General features: G+C 41.8%; 1 protein-coding gene across 1 annotated transcript in view; it reads left to right on the top strand.

Annotated features, from left to right (window-relative positions):
• LOC114790843 (contactin-associated protein-like 5) overlaps positions 1 to 20,401 on the top strand; it is a 44,720-nt gene that overhangs the window by 19,977 nt on the left and 4,342 nt on the right. Inside the window, exons 8-23 of the mRNA XM_028981239.1 lie at positions 1,414 to 1,678; positions 4,483 to 4,626; positions 5,324 to 5,495; positions 8,549 to 8,655; positions 9,616 to 9,735; positions 10,520 to 10,720; positions 11,084 to 11,240; positions 11,371 to 11,498; positions 11,768 to 11,938; positions 12,748 to 12,966; positions 13,294 to 13,533; positions 15,744 to 15,968; positions 16,303 to 16,436; positions 17,422 to 17,509; positions 17,898 to 18,101; positions 19,940 to 20,014. Of these exons, the coding sequence (XP_028837072.1) occupies positions 1,414 to 1,678; positions 4,483 to 4,626; positions 5,324 to 5,495; positions 8,549 to 8,655; positions 9,616 to 9,735; positions 10,520 to 10,720; positions 11,084 to 11,240; positions 11,371 to 11,498; positions 11,768 to 11,938; positions 12,748 to 12,966; positions 13,294 to 13,533; positions 15,744 to 15,968; positions 16,303 to 16,436; positions 17,422 to 17,509; positions 17,898 to 18,101; positions 19,940 to 20,014 (2,650 nt within the window). The remainder of the gene's footprint in view (positions 1 to 1,413; positions 1,679 to 4,482; positions 4,627 to 5,323; positions 5,496 to 8,548; positions 8,656 to 9,615; positions 9,736 to 10,519; positions 10,721 to 11,083; positions 11,241 to 11,370; positions 11,499 to 11,767; positions 11,939 to 12,747; positions 12,967 to 13,293; positions 13,534 to 15,743; positions 15,969 to 16,302; positions 16,437 to 17,421; positions 17,510 to 17,897; positions 18,102 to 19,939; positions 20,015 to 20,401) is intronic.

Genomic DNA, 20,401 nt, shown 5'->3' with positions numbered 1-20,401 from the left:
ATTTTGTCTGTGGATTTGCAGGATTGTTAAGAACTAATGAAAATAAAGGTGGCTCCAAATTTTTATTTTTTTTGCTGTGATGGGCTTGCCTGTATCCATCTGTATAATAGTTCACCATGAATCAAAGAGTTTTCCGAAATGTGACATCCCTTTTCTACCCCGTCGCCACCTGCTTTTTCACTCAATTACGCTGCACCTCTCTGAGGGGTAATGGATTGTCTCTCTGGAACCTTCCAGTGCCCAATTAGTGACAGGCAGTGAGGCATGTCATCTCAAATTGAGTCTGTGCGCTCGCTGTAAATACCAGGCAGGGCGGCGGAGTGAAGGCTGGAGTCAGACGCCGGACGGAGACGCGAAAAACTACGCCGATAACAGTGGGATCTCCTTATGCCATTTAAAGTTTAATCAAGCTTAAAAACAGAGACAGCTTGCTATTCTTCAGGAATGAAACACTTTTATAACTTTCAGTTCTTAATGGCAATTTGAAGAGCCCATGCCAAACATGGAGTGGATTAAGATATAGAAATTGGCCAATTGTATGCTCAACAACATTGGACAAATATGCTATTTCCTTTGTAATGCAAGTCCCTCGACTTGTTCGAGTTAGTCCTGTTCCACAAAAAAAAAAAAGAATCAATCCCACGTCCAGTCAGTATCAAAGCACTGGCAAGAACAATACAGATCTTCATTAATAAACCAGCGGAGCAATAAAAAATTGAACTGCTTTCAGGCTGGGCATTATTCTCTCCTTAATGAGGGACGATGACATCGGTGAAAGAGATGGTAACGATCAGAGAAAGTGGCTATGCGGATCGAGAGGGTGGAAGGATAGGAGGAGCGGGAGGTGGGGAAAATGACACGGCACACATTCGCCTAGAGTCAGCCGCGGCGATGCCTGATCTCCCGAGCCGCGGGATTGATGGACGTTCGGCAGAACAGGCCACTAGAGTGAAGCTCCGTGTAGGACAAGTCGGAAGTCTGTGTTTCTGATTTTTTCTCCTGGTTTCATGTCCTTTGCTCCTGAAGCTGACATCTCGGTGACCTCTCTAACTACCTCCTTCACCTATGTGCACAGTAAAGCTGTTTCTATTTTGTTCCATTAGAAATTTAGTAAAACATCTAATTTATCAATGAAATATTTTGTACTAATTATGTAATTTATTCCGAGGAAGGTTATACGGGTGTAGCACCAGGGCTAAATAGATTTTTCATTTAAATTAATTGAGGTCTCAAATTGCGCCGTAGCTCATCCCACTGTTGGCCGGCTCCAAGGAGAAGCGTAATGCTGAATGGGCATTTTAAAATGCTACCTACCAACTCCTGTGATTGCTCTGCAGGGCCCGCAGGGCGAAACGCTGTTTCTGCACTAACCCACTCACTCACCCTGCTGCTCTGTCCCTCCCCCCACTACAGGGCAATGTGACCTTCGCTTGCTCAGAGCCCCAGCTGGTGTCCACCACCTTCTTGAGCTCCAGCAGCAGTTTCCTGAAGGTCCCGGTGGAACCTCTGATGGAAGGGCTGTCGGTATACTTCCAGTTCCGAACATGGAACCACGAAGCCTTGCTCTTCTCAGCCACCCTGGCCCAGGAGCCGGAGAGGCTGGTTCTTCTGCTCATCAATGGCCAGCTCCGCCTCACTCACCATCGCTCGCCACTCCAGAGGTCTGATATCGCCATTGGTAAGGAGACTCTAAGGCATCATCACTTTGTTTTTGGTTTTTAAGATGAACTTAAGTTGACAGAAACATATGTTAAAGCAAAACATTTTGGGCACTTCAAAGCAGCAAATGCTTGCGGTTATGAGAGCATTTCACTATCTTAGCTTTTATCAACCAATTTAAGTTAGACAGTGAAGATGATCCTAAATACTTGTTAATTTCGTACTCTATTATTATAAATATATTTTTTGTGTCTGTTCCTTGCCAAAAGCTCCATTACCTTCACAGAATAGATGTGTCATGTACAGAGTAGATAATGAGTCAATCATGAAAATGAAGTCAGGGGATCTGAATGATCATTGTTATGATCATTATGAAAGTCAATGATAATTATGAAATATTATTTATAGTTGATAAACTAAAGTTGTATTTTCTACTTTAGCTTTGGAAATTTCATGTCACATTACACAGTATGCAGTACACAGTACACAGCTTTGAATTTACTCTGATGTTTCAAACAAGAGCAACAATAAACTATGAATTTCAATCAGCAAGGAAGTCTGGAGGTAGCCAGGCTGTTTTCCTACTTTATTCATCAAACGCAGATATGTCTGAGGCATATCGAATGCAACATAAACCTGAACTAAAACCAAAAATGTAAGTGAAATAAGAACTGTACTCAAAAGCAGGAAGTTCAGAGTATTGATGACTGCCACTCGTGGCTGCAGGCCAGGATGTGACCTGTAGCTTCCTAGTGTACATACATTGATTACCAGACATCAAAGAAAAATTTAATGCACTTGTATTTTAATATTTGGAAAATTAGGATGTTTTTCATTGTGTGTATTGGTTTTCAATGAAATGTAATTTTAAAATAAACTATTAAAAGCTCTGCTGGTATAACATTGAATCCAGAGTTAAATGTCTTAAAACTGCAGACCAAATTAATTTAATTTCTGGTAACCTCTAAATAATTTGCCAAATTTCTAAAATGTGTTTTGTTTTTGTGTATGAGATCAGAATTAGCATAACCGCCTAAGAAGCTAGACGCCAAAAATTCTGCACTCGCTGGGCGATGTGTTCTCCTTATATTAAACAATTAAATAAATCTATTAAATGAATTTTGGTAAAATTTTAATTTGATTTGCAAATCTCAGCCACTGTTGTCAGGTGATGGTGACCGCATATACAACTCATATAAAACAAATAAAAACTAACTCGTGTTCTTTTGTGGCAGGTGATGAGCCAAATAAATAAGTATTTATTATTGCGGGGGGGTTATTAGTTTCACAGGGTTTTGCAAAATGCTGCGTTTTCCGCTCTCATTCTCATGCTCACTCAGTGTCTCACTTCTGTGCTCATTCAAATTCACATGCACGCTCGCTCTTTACAAATGTGTCACAAAACCAACCAATCACAGACCAGAACAACAGAACACAGCCAATCACATTTAACTTCTTCAGGTCTGTGAAAAGGCACAGAATTAATTTTTGTGCGCTCAGATGACATTTTCTGTGCATGTTACATTTGCTTGAATATGGCACAAATTAAAGTGAAAGTGAAGTGATTGTCATTGTGATACACAGCACAGCACACAGTGACACAACTGTGTGCTCTGCTTTTAACCATCACCCTTGGTGAGCAGTGGCCAGCCATGACAGGCACCAGGGGAGCAGTGTGTGGGGACGGTACTTTACTCAGTGGCACCTCAGTGGCACCTGATTATGGGGCCGCTTCCTTAACTGCTAGACCACCACTGCCCCCATAAATGCCACACCCACCCTGTACAACAGCAATGCTCTCTTAAAGCACCCTGCATGTTTTAAAGTTGTATGTGTGATCAGATTACATACTGACGTAAAGTGCACATGTGCGACAGACAAACATGAAACACAGGCCTTGCAAGAATAACAATAGTAACAACAAATAAACCATGTAGACAACAAAGAAGACAGACAGCGCTAAAAAAAACGTAAATTGGTAATTAAGCTGCGGAGTACAATGCTGCTGTGGTAGCTGTGAAAAATATCTTATTGATTTATTTGTTATTTATTTTTATGAAGCTACAGTATCGAAATTATTAATTACACACACACACATATATGTAATTTTATATATATGTATATAATTTTATGTATATTTATAATTTTTGTGCCATTTATCATATCACATACCGCAATATTGATCTCAGTAACTTTTTTTTATCCTGAATCGTGCAGCCCTAAAATAAGAAACCGAAACTACCGCTGTGGCCCTCTAGTGGCTTGCTGAGTCTTGGAAGTAAAATTAATATATCAAATAATAATTTATTTCTTAAGCTACAATATGGATCTCAAGGTGTCTGTTGAGAAAACATGTAGTTAACGACCCTGATGAAGGTAAAAGTGACCTTTAAAAAGGTTTTTGGCTTATCTAAACTTGCAGAAACCCTGCTCCTTAAGTCTTCTCTTCAAGTGGTGGACACTGGGTCAGTGGTGGTTTGGCGAACTTGTAATCGAAGGGGTGCAGGTTTAAATCACACTGCCAACTGTTCACTAAAGGGGATGGGTTCAATGCAGAGGACACATTTCATTGTGTGCTGTGCTGTGCTTGCTGTGTATCACAATGACAAAACCAACCACTTTCACAATCACAGTCTCTTTACACTGATATGGTTATCTCAAGATAAAACAAGCAAAGGAAAGCAAAAATCCATGTCCTCACTGGACTTTCGTAACTATGAGCAATTCTTGCAATTTCTGCCCTCAGTTGATTTATTAGCCTGATGTGGTTGCAGTGCAGTGGATGCAGGTTGCAGGTGTAATTATCATCCTCTGTCCTTCCAGGTCAAAGTCTGAGTGACGGGCAGTGGCACTCCATCACCATCAGCCTCAGAGGACTGCAGGTGTCCCTGACTTTGGACAGTGAACCCACTTCCACCCTCGAACTCAGGGACTCCGTGGACCCTGGCAGCAGCATATTTTTTGGTGGTGAGACATCATTTGAGGCTCTTAAAATATTACATTTACATAGCATTCAGGTTTAGTTTGCTACAGAATTGCTACAGATGTGGTTTGAGTCAATAAAAAGAAGAAAAAGATAACGACCAGAACACTGGCTGGACATGGACATCTTGGCACTGCTACATTTTTAACTCAACACTTCAATCAATGATTCCAGAGCAAACTAAATCATTTTGTTTAATTTTTCTTCCACTGTATCACTGGTGTCTGATTCTCAGATCAAGTCCATGCGACTGAAAATCATTCATATTCATACAGCTCAAAGTGTTGATGGCAGTGAATAGCGTGAATTGCAGAATTCCAGAGGCTGCCAGAGGCCTTCACACGCCATCTCAATGTGGGCTGCAGGCTGAAATGTGCTTGTTTCTGAAACGCCCGTGCATGTTGTGCTCGATGAGTAAAACAGGCATGATTAGACTGCCTGAAAAAAAAAAGAATAAAATAAACTGAATTAATAAGGGTCGAGTCGATAGTTCCAATTATTCCTGCACTGATCCAACGGGCTGGATTTACAATTCCGTGTTCATTTGTTGATTATCCTTTACTTCAATAAACTCATTTTGAATTGAATGCGTTGCTTAAATGGTTCGGAATTGATTAGCTTTGGATGTCTGTGTTTTCTTCTTGTGCAAAAAGCTAAAATGTGCACTCACAACTTTATTAGGCTGTCCATCGACTCTGAGCAGTCAAAGCTGCAGGAACCCAACCATGGCCTTTCAGGGATGCATGCGATCAATCACCATCAACAACCAGCCGATGAATCTGCTCCACGTACAGCAAGGGCTGCTGGGTAATTACAGCAAGCTTCAGTTCGACATCTGTGGGATTCGTGACAGGTACAGTACCACATTCCCTCACTGGTTTTCATGCTAGTAGGAGAATGTGTAATCTTGGGTTGAAGAGTGAGAAACAAAATAACAAACTTTTTGAGGAAGAGGTTCACCTGGGAGAACAAAAACTGTTGTCCTGAGGCTGTCACCCGCAAATTCTTTTTGTGACGTGGACCTTATTGAAATTCTTATTTTCTTTAAGGGCGTTTGTGACTTCACTCATTAAAGGAAGTGTGGCCAAGGATCACATGATGTGTCCTTAGGAACAGAATAAGGTTCCGCACTGTGTTTCTGAAAGGTCGAAATTGTAGGTGCTGCCCACAGAATAGTCCAGAAGGTCGCTCAGCTCCTTGGTGCAATGTTCCCTCAGTCAGAGCGTGAACAAAACAGTGCATCTTAAAAGACAGTCGGTGAAAGCAGATGAGACAATCCCTCCATCATGGTTCTCCAGCCATGCCCTCCATGGTCTGGGCTTATGGGTGAAACGGACCGTGAATTCTAGAACGCGTCTGCACGCGCTGGCATGGCTGCAACACATTCTTCACCGAGTGTAATACTCAAACTTGGCACAGGGGCAAATCAGTACTGGCAGCCCCCGAATGGGAATGAATTATTCCACGGATTGTGATCTTGGCAGTGCCAGTGTGCGGCGGTCCAAGCCGAACAAAAAAAAGCAGACGAGTTGTTTTAGGAACCGTTCCATGCTCCCTGGGTCAGACATGTCCTTGTAAAAAAATATTTGTGACGTCCTCTTATGCCAAGGAGACTCAGGAGTGATTAAGAGAGATGAGGTTCTGACAGATGTGGCATGACCGATGGGACACTTTCAGCAGGAAAGTCTTTGTGACTTTCACGCTGTCGCCTGACAGCCCTGAGAAAAATGCCACGCCACGGTACAGACTCATCTACAGCACGACCCTTTTTTTGATCATGGCCGACCTCTCATCATCGCTGGATTTTCTGACTTTTTAATCAACCACACACACCTTCTGAGCACCGCCTGGCTTACAGAGATCAGTTCTGCAGGCCATTGGAAGCAAAAGAGACTTTCCATGCAGGGCTAACGTCATGCCAAAATGTGCCGTGCATTTTACACGTCAGTTTGTTACGTGAAATAATGGGGTACAGTTTTAAAATGCATTATGCGGTGAGATTGTGAGGATGGTGCGACATGGAGCATTTGATTCCAGGAATAATAATTCTGCCCCCAAAAAATGTGTTTACCAAAACAATAAAGAGAATTTAATAATTATGTTATTAATTAGACATGACTAAGATATCGATCTATACATTTTTCATCACTACAACAGTCTAAGAAAGTCACAGCAATAAGCTGTTGTCCAAAATATTGTCCAAGATAAATTAATATTAAACAAGGTGTCCAAATATTTCAAATATGTCTTTAAAAATTATAATTTTATTGATCATTGATATTTTTAAAGTGTTAAAAAGTGTTCCACTGCAACCTACTAAAAAATATAAACACACACATACATTCACATCCACAAAAACACACACATGTATGTGTTCCTTTGGAAAGGATTTTGCTTTGATAATTTTCTGTTTCTTTCACAGCTTAATGGATTTTTTTCTGTTTATAAAAAGTTGTATTTATAGCTGTGAGAAATCCTGCAGAAATGATGTACAATTTTGCAAAGAAAAAATAAAAAAGAGAGCCTTAAATATAGGATGTGTTTGTAAGTTTTGTTTCTAGCAATTTTCTGTGTTTTAAGTATTTAAGTGTTTAAAGTGTATCTTCCTCTATTCCACTGTGGGAATCCATTAAAGCCCATCTGAGCAATCTAAAGTATTAAAAAAATAAAAGACGACAAAAGATTTCTCCAGAGCTCCACAAAGAACATTTTTGAAAGAACTGGGTACAACTGTCCTGGTTTTCCTACCTATTTTCTCTTATCATTGCACCCAATGACATGAAATGTTTTAGTCATGACACAGTCTGTGACAGTATTTTTTCCTGCATCTGCTGCGTGGGCAGGTTTGGATTGGAATAACAGTCTCTCCTGAGGTTTCATTGTGCTTAGTCTAATGATAAAGCCTTCCATTACTAAATTAAAGGCTTTTTCATCTGAACGCTGTGGGATGGTGTACAGTAAGATGACCCACTTAGAAAAGATTAGCTTTTATGCCCACATATAATCAAACCCAGCCTGTGAGAGGCTAATCAACACAATACACCTGAGGTATCAGGGATTAATGAAACAGATTGTGATTGACCTAAAAAGATTTTTTAAAACAAAAGTGCATGCTACCCAATTTTCTCTGAAGGATTGTCACACGTACAGAATAATAATAATATTAGCAAATTTGTAAAATATTTTTTTAAAATAAATGACAATCTGTTATACTATCCAGGAATTTTACAACTGCAGTGAATTAAGTGACAATTGCTGATAGACAGATTGCTGACACTATTTGAATTGAGTATTCATTTGAAAATGTACAACACAGTTACACAATCATACTCAAGTGGGAGGGCTTTATTGTGAGATATGCAACAATGAAATAGTTCCAAATCTGATTTGATATCATGCTGTCATTCAGGCAGCCATGACCTTAACTTTTTGCGACCATGAACGATGTAATGAGGTGAAAGGATTTTTACAGTTCCACTGTGTCACGGTTCCACTATCATGTGATTTCCTCTCTCCAGTGAAAATGTCATGATGGCCAAAATATTGAATACACGTTGTACAGTTGATATCAAAATGATGTGAAGCAGGAATAAATCATACAGTGTTTGAGAGATATCATGAGCTGAGTTTAAAAGAGATTGTCTTCACAAATTAAAAAGGTTCCTCCTTTTTGTTCAATTTAGACATTGGTTGTACTTTTAAATAACTGTCAAAATTACAAGCTGACTCTGAGCTCAACATTATTAATTATTGAATAATCTTAGTTTCCCCAATGGTTAATAATTCAGAGATCATGTAAATTATACAGTGCCCATTTTAAGCAAGTTATCAACCTTGGATGCAGATGAGGATATGGTGGCAATGCTCCTCTTTATACGTTTTACTCTGGACTTTTTTTCCCTGTAGATGTCTTCCTAATTTCTGTGAGCATGACAGTCAGTGCTCACAGTCCTGGAGCACCTTCTACTGCGACTGCTCTGGGACAGGGTACACGGGAGCGACCTGTCACAACTGTGAGTCTCCGCAGTTAGCATTCAGGCTCCACCCCCATCTGCTCTGTGCTGTTAAAATACTACAGAAATTAGCTTGATCTGTGCACGAAGAATTGATTATGTCTTCTGTTTTAATTAAATAATTAAGATTACCCAATTCATAAAAGAATACAATGTTCTTTAAACTTAAAGCATAATATGTATAACAACCCTTAGCTGGTACCATTGTAGAAAATGGCCAGAAAATAATGTAACAAATGCTGTGGGTGAGTGGTGTATATGTGTGTTTTATATGAAAACAGAGGTAAAAGAATCTTTCATGGAAATACACCTTGTATGTGTGTCCTAGCTTCCTGCTTGCGTTATCATCTACTCTGCAACTACACTACCCTACTCTTAGTGACTGTGAATTATATGCTAAAGTTTCTTTTTCATTCTGCGTCCCATTGGGCTGATGTTCTGCACTTTAGTTTTGCTTTTATTAATAAATCATTTCCTTATTTGCACTTGTGCCTTCCCTGTTTTGGATTCCTGTGGTTCTGGGACAAAAATAGAGCAGCATGTGAAGAATCCTGACTAATCTGCATGAAAAAAAAAACTTTCATGCTTTGTATATTTTATTTTGTCATTGTCAATTCATACACAATGCATTTGTACTTAATTCCGATCAAATTCTTATTACATATAGATATCGAGATTCAAGATTTATACGTCATATGCGTAGTTATTCCAGTACAACACGCAGTGAAAGGCATCAGAAGAACAGAGACAAACAGAATTACATGAAGAGAGAGGTGGAGAATAAAAGAACAGCCCCCAGACTGTAAAAAAGTTGTGATATGCAACAGATATTCTGTATAGATTATTCCGTACATAAAATCCATAGATATTACATATAGATTATTATCCCGTTGGTGAAATGTGGAGGAATGTGGTTTTCATTCTAGAACCTTTAACTCCTTGTTATTTCTATAATTGCAGCAATCTTTGAGCCTTCGTGTGAAGCACACAGGCAAACAGGAAGTGCTTCAGGCTACTTCTCCATTGATCCAGATGGCAGCGGTCCACTCAAGTCCACACTGGTGTACTGCAACATGACGGGTGAGCCGCTCCTCTACTGTGTTTACTCCCAGTGGCATGTGCCATTGACAGTGTCCAGCATGCACTCCCGTTGCCATGTTTCCTGTTCAGAACACAAATTTTGCACACAGTAAGTGCTGACAGAAGGGTAAATTTGTATGTGCTGGTGAGATGTTTTGGCAGGAGGGCCGGGAGAGCATGAATGTGGAGAGCTGCTCATTAGTGTGATTGGTCTTGTTCGCCTGGAGATTGATAAGCTTGTATCTCAGCAGCTCTTCCCTCACTCCAAAACGGCGTCTAATGAGACTCTGTCGGGCGGGGTAGGAAAATAAATGAACTTGCCTTGTTAGACCTTGCAAGTTTGGGTGGTTGCATGTGAAATATGGGGCTGGTGGGATAGCGTATGTCTCAAGGCTGTCACTCTCAGGGCTATTCCAGGTTGAATTCTGATGTACTCCTGTGTAGTTGACTTTTACTGACCTCAATTAAAGCGGCCATTAGGAATGTAAATTACAGCTGGCTTTAGCAAACAGAGGATTAAGTATTCACACATCACTATTTAATTTGCCTGCAGCCACGGTAAACACCGAGGCGTTAACGCCCACATCCCCTGGTGATGTATTTACAGGACAAATGAAAAGCGGCTCCGGGGCTTCCAGACGTATTCCTCAGGATTTAACTATGAGACGCTATTCTCAGGGCTAATCAAAACCTCCCTCGCTCACTCTGCAATGGGCTCACATGATTATCCAGATGATCCAGCATTCTGTGAGTGCTAAAAGTCCCATTTGTGTTGCATCTCCAGAGGACAAGGTGTGGACGGTGGTGAAGCACAGCAGCAGTGGTGCCATGAGTGTCCAAGGTTCCACTCTGCAGCAGCCCCACGTCGCCCGGTTCAACTACAGCGCCTCGCCGGAGCAGCTGCGCATCTTGGTCGGCAGGTCTGAGCACTGCCAACAGGAAGTTGCCTATAGATGCAGGAAGTCCCGCCTCTTCAATACCTGGGGCAAGTGTTCCTGTGGGAATGGTGTGATTTATTTCTGAGTGTGGCCGCTAATCATGCCCCATCATTTTTCAACTGCCTCTCTTTGGAGGAAATGATTGGTGTTGATTATCAGTTGATGTCAGTCCATGCTGAATTGCTTAATAATGCTCTCAGACTAATATGGAGTGAATGCAGGGTGGAAATAATGGAGTTAAATACACGTGTAATGACAATCAGTGAGTCCTGATGGTGCTTATAAACTGGATTTGCATCGAACTTCTCCATCGGATCAGATAAGCACTGAGGTCGCTACAGGACTAAAGGAATTAATATCAAGAGTCACGGCTCACATCTAATGAGTCTAAGGAGTCCCTTTTCTTGCAGATGGGAACCCTTTGGCCTGGTGGCTGGACCGGAGCGGAGAGAAACGCACCTACTGGGGGGGCTTCCTTCCTGGGGTCCAGCAATGCTCTTGCAGTCTGGAAGAGAACTGTATCGACATGAACTACTTCTGCAACTGTGATGCTGACAGACACTCATGGTGAGACAACACATCTCCTTCGATTGTGGACCTTTTTTTACTTTTTTTTTTTTTACATGCATTTTAAAGTATAAATAAAAGATAAGAAAGAAGAAGAAAAAAATCTCACTCGCACTGCCTCTGCGTACAGGGAAAATGACACAGGATTGTTGTCCTACAAAGACCACTTGCCGCTGACAGAAATCGTGATTGGTGATACGAACAGGACCGGTTCTGAGGCTGTCTACACCGTCAGTTCTCTGCAGTGCTACGGTGACAGTGAGTTTGTGTGCTGTTTCCACCCCTCTTCCCCTTTCATGGCATTTTATATTTTTGCTTTAGCTGATCATCGCTGGCTTTAGAATATGCACCGTTGAAACTCTGCAGTACACAAGTATCCAGATCAACTTCTGTAGTCTAGGGGTTCTCCATCTTTTTAATGTAATTTGTTAATTTTGTCCATGTTGCACTGCTGATTGAAATGTATTTATGTAATTCATTCAATTAAGAAAAAAGTAGTGATTAAGCCTGCCCTCCAATGCCACCAGGGTTTCTCTGGAACTCCGCGTCTTTCTACCAGGAGTCGTCCTACCTGCACTTCCCGACCTTCCAGGCAGAGCTGAGTGCGGACATCTCCTTCTATTTCAAGACCACGGCCACATCTGGGGTCTTCCTGGAGAACCTGGGAGCCAAGGACTTCATCCGCGTGGAGCTGAGCAGTGAGTCAGCCCTGCAGGCGTGTTGAAGATGCGCGGCCACGTTCTCCCTGACGTGGCGGGGACAAAGCGCTCGGCGCGCTCGTTTTCATTACTCTGACAGGCATGGCGAAACCTCCTGGTGATTAACATCAGTCTGGATTTCATACACGGCAGCATCAATGGGAACGGTCCCTGCGGTATTGGCTGCTTGCCGTTATAATTGGTAGATGCAGCTGATGAAACTTGCTGTGAAATTTTAGGAGCCCAGCAGGAGCGCCCTTCATCACTTTTGCAAATATCGTTTGCCATCTTCACAGCATCACTGGTAGTGAAATGAACCTCTGAGCAGCATTTTCTCAGCAGGGAATCAGCATGTGGGGTGCGTCACACTGACTTGTTCACCCTTCAAATTTCATAATCTGCTTTTGTAGTAGTGAGGGTCCCCAGATAGCTCGAGCAGAGATCATGTTTGTGATAAAGGCATAAAGAACCGTGGGAATCAGAGGAAAAATGGAGAAGGTGGTGTTATGACTGGGTGTGTGGACCATTAACAGGTTGGGATTTAAATTGTCTAGGAATTGGAAGTACAGCGTGTGAGAGCTATCAATCGTCTCAATGGACGTAAACCTTTTTAAACTTTATTCATGAAGACTGTATCAGAAACAAAGAGGGCTGAATCGTTAGTTCCTCCTCTTCAAGAGACAGGCAACTAGTAAGCAGGGCTCTGTTGTTTATGTCTGTAAACCTAGAGGACATAAAAGATATAACTCTTAACTAGTGCCAAGGAAAGACAGCCCTTCATTGCCAACACCACCTCTCTCTCAATTCAGCCCCCTCGGCTGTGACGTTCATCTTTGACGTGGGAAATGGCCCAGTGGTCCTGACAGTAAAGTCACCGCTGCCGCTCAACGACAAGCAGTGGCACTTCGTTCGGGCAGAACGCACCCTAAAGGAGGCTTCCCTGCAGGTGGACCGACTGCCGCTGCGCTTTATGGAGGCGCCCTCTGAGGGACACTACCGCCTTCAACTCAGCGGTCAGCTGTTCATAGGTAAGAGCCGTCCCACGGAGGCGTGTCTCCGAGCTGCGCTGTGCCGTTCATCTTGTCAGGATGTGTAGGGAATTATAGTCATCAGCTGTCAGTAATGTGCTTATCGGGCTGTGCAAAATAGCCCTGCAGCGTCTAATTTGACTTGTTTTTTTGCCAAGATAATGGATTTAAAATAACCACATTTACAAATCATTTTCTATTTACATTTCTTTCCTTTCTTACAAATAAATGATCTGTAAATACAGCCAACATTCTGCTTGAATAATCACAGCGGTGGGTTGCCTGTTTAAATGAGGTGAGTGCTTCCACTGTGGTTCCGATCCACAGGGGGTACAGCGTCCAGACAGAGGAGTTTTCTGGGATGCATTAGAGCGCTGAGCATGAACGGGCTAACCCTGGACCTGGAGGAGCGTGCTAAAATGACCCCCGGTGTGAGCTCCGGCTGCCCTGGCCACTGCAGCAGCCACAACAGACTCTGCCACAACTGGGGCAAGTGCATTGAGAAGAGCAGCGGCTATGAGTGTGACTGCACCCACTCGGCCTACGGTGGGCCACACTGCAAGACAGGTAAACACAATTGGACACTTGATCTGGTTTCTCTCTTCTTTTATTCTTCAGTTGCATGTGGTCAGAATGTCATCAGAAGAGCAGAGTTCACTTCCATTAAGAAGCTGTGACTGAACCTAATTCCTCCATTACAAAAATGTATAAAATATACACAGTGTTTTCTGCAGTATTTATTTTTCCTGTATTTTTTGTTCTTTGCACTTAAATAGGGCTTCATAGTATATAATAGAGATCAGTAGTTGTTGATTTAAGTCTAGCCATGAAGCTATGAAGATTAGATATGGACAACAAAGCACAGATATACGTTGTACTGAACAAAAGCAAAATATACTAATTATGTGCATGTATTTAAAATAAAGTATAATAGCCCACATCAGAGGAATATTCCTGCCTTATGGCTGCAGCTAGCATAGAGTCCACTGCCTGCAATACAGGCATAAACTATAGCCGACTTTAATGAGGGAGGTTAAGAGTCATACATGCCAAAGATTTCTTTAATTAAATAGGAACTTTCCATTGAGAGAAATGAAAAGACTACATATTCTGGACACTACCTTGTTACTAATTTACAGTTTTTTAATTAGTCAGACCTTGGCCCGGTCCAACAGTACTAGAGGCAATCACGACTTGTTTACAAGCTTTCATCTTTAACAACTATTTTGCCTTCACCCTAATTTACAAGGACTCATGCACAAAACATTATAGCTCAAAGCTGGACAGGTGGACATAGATGCATTGTTACAAAATGATTGAGGGGAGCCCAGGGTGCTCCGTTTAGGGCTCTGATCAAAGCAAACTAGACAAGACGGTCTCCGTCCATTCATCTCTTCGTCTCCGCGGTCAGCAACATGTCTTCTTCATTTCCATGCATCTGGAGGTCCATTATGCCGAACCGCTGCAGTCTCGTCTGCTCGCTGGAATTTCCATCAAAAGGCTGCGACCCACTGATCCTCCCTGTTGTGTCTCCAGTCTTCGTTTTAAGGTAGAAGCCAGACGCTGTCAATGCTGGTTTCATCACAGCAGACCAAGATCCCTTGATATGACAGACTTCAGACCCATTTACAGCTCCCTGAATAAGATAGCAGGCCTGTCTACATTTTCTGTATTGGCCGCTAGAGAGACGTGGTGTGTGTGGGGGGAGTCTATTATAATATAATGTGCGAATGATCTCAGTGAGGTCACTATCGGCCTAAACATAATTTTGCACATGCTTTGATCTCCTGAAAAGTCCAATTATAGTAGCTGTTCCATGGTGGAATTAAATTCTTGTAACTTAACTGGTCACAACATTGCATATGTTCAGCCTTTTTTATCTTTAACGAGCTTCCATAATCCATACCACCAACACTAGAGACTATAACAACCTACTGAAGCTAATGAGATTCAGGTTCTGAGAATTCTTTTACTTTGGTTATTTCTCAAGGTTAAGGACCCTTCTGAGGTAGGTCAAGTATTTTCAAATTGGATCCTCTATAGATAAGACAAGACACACATATAGTCACATTCATAAAACACAAAATGAAATGTCTTAAAATGTCCTGCACTTATATGACTCTTAGCATTGTGTGGATTTAGCAAAGATGAACAGATCCATCCTTGAAAATTTCTCTGAATGAAGGGAATGTTTCTTGGTAGTATTTGAAAGACCTAGACCCTGAATCTAATGAGATGGCACCCTTGAAATTTGTCCTGGTTAGGGTGACCAGTTTGTCCATGTCAGGGAGGACAGATTTTGAGTAGCTCCTCTTCTCGACTAAACAGTTCCTTCCATTTCTTGATCAATCTATTTATTCATCTATCTTCACCTGTCACATTTTTTTTCCTTGAGTGAACTTGTGTAGCTGCTTAACATTAACATTATTGAGATATGTGGGACTAGTTGAGACTGAACAAACCAATTCCTCAGTATAGTGATGCTGGCACTGGACTGTGAAAAGGTGCCGACGTTAAAGGTCCTTACTTACTGAGGTTGCAGAAAGGAGTAGGAGGGCTCTGCGGAGACCAGAACGATCCCACTATGGCCCTTTCAGTTCTTAATAATGTCTTTCATCAAGTTGCCAATATCTTTCGTCCCCTCTCCACCTCATATCTGGTGTGTGGTGAATGTACTGGTGCAAAAATATTGTGTTTCACATCATGCAGGCTATTGGTTGTTAGGAGACTCCAGCCAATATAAAGCACTAAGTTATTATTATTCTCCTTATCTACAGAGGTCTCTGTTTCGTTCGAAAGTGGGTCGTCTGTGACCTACACCTTCCAGGAGCCCTTTTCAGTCATGCGCAACAAGAGCCGACAGTCCTCTGCAATCTTCGCACAGAGCAGCAAGTCCAGGGAGAGCATTGCCTTCAGCTTCCTGACCAACCAGGCGCCGGCCATGCTGCTCACCGTCAGCACCTACCACCAGCAGTACATGGCTGTCATCCTGTCCCTCAATGGTACTGACTGCCTGCCTCTCTCTTTATTATTTATTACTTTCATTATCTGTTTGCTATTTGCATAGCAGTTTAATTTAGAGAAAATCACAGTGGCTTGTCATCAACGTAACTTTTGTCTTGATTAAAACTGGGATCCCTGGGTAATGGTGATTAGAGGAGCACGAGGCCATCAGGAGAGACCTGTTTAGCTGTCAGATATCAACATGGTCAAGGGAGCAATTATTTTCATTAAAAGGAGTGTGTGGAAAAGATAATAAATGTCACTCACATGCTGAAATGATGGAGCTCTGGTGCGGCTCCCCACTTCATCCTCCTGCTCCTCTCTGTCTTCAAGGGAGCTTGCAGATCTGGTATCAGCTCAACAGGGAGAAGAGACCAGATGTGTTCATTCCCCACCCGTACGGTTTAGCCAATGGCCAACTCCATCGGGTTCAGATCCACAGGGAAGGGAAGGACATGTATGTGAAGGTAATGGTGTCCATTAACAGAAAAAAAAAATTAGAAATAAGAGAAACAACATATTGAGGGAAGACAGGGGACCTTGGTGACCTAACTGAACTCCATGAAGGATGGGTGGATCTACAGAGACCTTGCTGGATTTATATACAATTCAATAGATAAATAGATGGATGGATGCTGGATACATAAATAGACAGACAAAAACAGGTATGGACAAATCCACCTATCCATGTCACGACTACGGACTTACGGGGGAAGGAAGCGCAGAGGTTTGACATGCTGGGAACGGGGTTTTATTAATACAAACAATAAAGAAATACAAATAAACAGCGGCGCGGTGGCCGAAAACGATTTAACTTAAATAACGAACTGAAACTAACCCGTAGGCGTGTGGCGATTGCCAGAACTCAAAACACTCATAACAAAACCAGGTCAAGTTCGTGCAGAGTCCACGAAAATGCCAGCGACCCCGAACGGGCGGAAACTTCCGGCATTTATGGGGCGTCAGGATTGGGTTCCGGTGTGGAGCCCAGCTGCAGGCAATCCTGACAATCCACCTAGTCTGTAAAAAAAAACATACTTTCAGAATAATGTTATAAAGGCCTTGGTTGAAATAAACCAATCCTTGTTCTTTTCTTCTTTTATTTTCACAAAGTGAAGATGTATGGCTCATCGTATAGATGAAATAATTCCAGGCATTGGTTTAAAATTGCAGTGAATGTCTTAATTCACAGCCGTAATGCTGATATAATGGGATTTAATTAAAAAACGTTTTCTCACTTTCCAAACCAATGTAAAATATGTGTTACTTGTGTGATAGGTCCTTTTTAAGCAGTGCCTACAGAAGCAGCTTTCCAAACTAAGCTGAAAAGCTCAATATGGTGTCAGCATGATTAACATAGTTTACCAGAGAAGATCTCGTTCCGATTGCATCCAGATCCCTGTGCAGAAATTGAAATCTAAACACGGTATGCACCATTTTTTCCCCAAACAGATTGATAAGGACATCAACCAGAAATACAGCCTATCGTCCGACAAAGAACTGAACACAATACGATCCCTGACAATGGGTAAAGTCACGGGTAGGTTGATGCTGTATAGGAACTAAACGTTGTTTTCAAGTCACATAAAAATTCCATCTTTTACATGAATCTCATTTCAATATCCATCCCTGTTGCATATTGTTTGGGACGTCTACACAGGGCTTTGTTGTAGACAATCAGAACGTCTTGCATCTGAATTTCACAATGGCCTCATGGCCATATTTCTCTGGGAACATGAAATCAGATGCACATTCGGAACAGTAACAGGACTGCTGCCTGTTAACTCATTCAGTCTCGCCCTCCACAGAATTCATCTCATAAACAATTAAGCATCATGTGCTGGAGGTCATTAGGACTTCATTAGCTAAGAGCTGCTTTATTGGTTCCTGCAACAGAGTGGTGATAATGAAATCTTCTGCCTTCATAGGCCGGGCTGGGGTGGACGAGGAGGTGTTGCAAGCTGGATCTAGGGGATTCGTTGGCTGCCTGTCGTCCGTCCAGTTCAATCACTTGGCTCCTCTGAAAGCCGCTATACTGAACCGTGGCAGTTCATTGATCAGTGTCTTAGGCAATCTGGTTGAGTCTAACTGTGGTGCCCTGGCTGATAAGAGCTCTTCACACTCGCTGGCAGGTGAGCCGCATCACACGTCTGTTCACGGACAACTGCACACATTGTTTAGGACAGGTCACAGAGGTTAATTTAGGGCGTTAATTGTTCTTCCAGGCAACCCTATAAAACTAATTGAATGGAACCTCATGTTGCATTCTTCAATAACAAAAGCAATAAGAGCATAAAGGACAATTTCTGGGTTTTGCTGTGATTAGGTAGGTAGAATTCTGCTCCATTGTAAGTAAAAGTCCTCCCTTTAAAATACCACTTAAGTACCAAAAGCAGACGTACAGTGTATTATTTCACTTCCAACATTCTATTAGTAGTTTTGTAACACAGATATTGCTTAATTGACTAATTAAAAAGACAATCATTTAACTATTGAATAAAGGGTTTGAGAAGAGTCAGTTTATTTAGAAACCTGGCCATGTGGGTTTTACTATTTTATGAGCTGGTATTTGTATAAAAACAGAAGAAATACAAATATCGGGGTTTGCAGTGGCTGTAGGTGTCATGTTAACCTGCTACACATGAGGAGGGTTACATCCTGAAGCCCTACTTTGTTTGTCACACCACGGAGGAAGGAGCAGGAACCACAGCGCAGCATCAGTGAAAATGTGGCATTTTAATGAACAAACAAACCAGGACACGCAGGAATACCAAAAAGCAGTGTGGTAACTTTCAAAGACCAACAGGGACACGAGAGAGGACTGTCACGGGATGACACTGGACAGGAGGAAAGAGCAGATGTTGGAGGAGACGACTAACTCAATTGCAAATGGGGAAGGGTGAATCACCTCCGTAATCACTCTACGAGCATGATATTGCAAATGCTGCCACACCCATGGATGTGGACGCTCGTAAAACAAACAGAAAAGAAGAAGGTGCAGTTCAGGTAACAGGGATGAGGAAGCAAGACAACAACAAGGATTGGGCTTTGAAGTGGAGCCGAGTCGCAGAGTGCATGGCATTCAATGACTGAGCGCTGAAGAGCTGGCGCCGCCGGTTCCGGATTCCTACCGCCACATGACCGGAGTCATGTGACAAGAACTGGGCTAAATATACAAATATAGATCTTCAACATGGTGAAAACACGTGTGCATACCAGAAGATTATTGGCCACATCTGAGTGTCACAATGTTGCTCTGTCCATTTGTATAAATCTTCAAAAATATTTCAAGTGTGCACATTAGATGCCATTAAAAACAACTCCCTGACATACAATGCACTGTTAATATGGCTTATATTATATGTATGGGTGATACCGTATTTTGATTGTATGCATTTTTACAAACTGCAGCACTGAACATGAACATGCTGTTAAAGTAAAAAGTCTCTCCAAAGGGACATACTTTAAAACGTACACATCCGTGAAATATCTACTTGAATTACATTTACTTTATTACTGTCTACCTCTGGTTTCCTGTATGTGCCATGGATGACTGATTACAGTAGCAATGGAGGAAATATAACCACAGTTGTGTCCATTACCGTTATTTTAAGGATGTCATCAGTTTCAGCATATGATGTATGTATAGAAATATTGATTAATGTCTGTGGCCATTGCTTACAACATTTTAATCTTATACTTTTTACTCATAGTATTTATAAACTGCACGTGAACCAGTATCAGTTGCTCTAAATAAGCCAAAAATGCCTTATAATACATGTCTATTTATGATGATCTGACATGACCCTAAGCAAAAAAAAACGGATGTGTAATTTGCAACTTTGGATGAGAACATAAGATAAGTGTTTGTAATGTTAAAAATGTTTCATTTAAGATATTTTCATGTGAAATGCAAATAACAGAACCAAACTCCTTTCCAAATATGTTTTTTAAATTGACCATTCAACAGATCACTCCGAGACGGACGACAGAGGAAAAGAGCGGCTGAAAAATGCAGCACAGACTGACTCAGCAGTAATAGGAGGTACACACAACCACCCACCCACCCACCCTCCTTCACTGGCCGCGGCCCCAAAGAACAGTGAAAATAAGTAAACTGTGAATTAGGACCCAAAGGTCTCCGTTTTCCCCAAATATGTTTCCGGAAATGTTCTTCACCGGCGGTAACCTTGCCGGGTGAATTGCCCCGAGGTGGTGTTAGTCACGGCGGAAAGGACGGATTGTCGTTACATTAGGCTCAGTTTCATCAGAATAGTTTTGTTTACTATCAGTACATTTCTGTCCTGAATTTGCCCTGTTTTTTAATGTCATGATGCTAGAATGAAAAGCGAAGGAAGTTTTCTACATACTGGTACAGAGCAGCATGGATGGTTCATCCAGAAGCCACATCACACGACTGAGTAGTGCTCAC

Source organism: Denticeps clupeoides, chromosome 5 (genome assembly GCF_900700375.1).
Source record: "Denticeps clupeoides chromosome 5, fDenClu1.1, whole genome shotgun sequence".
Lineage (NCBI taxonomy): Eukaryota > Metazoa > Chordata > Actinopteri > Clupeiformes > Denticipitidae > Denticeps > Denticeps clupeoides.
This window is presented reverse-complemented; position numbering and strand designations above follow the sequence as displayed.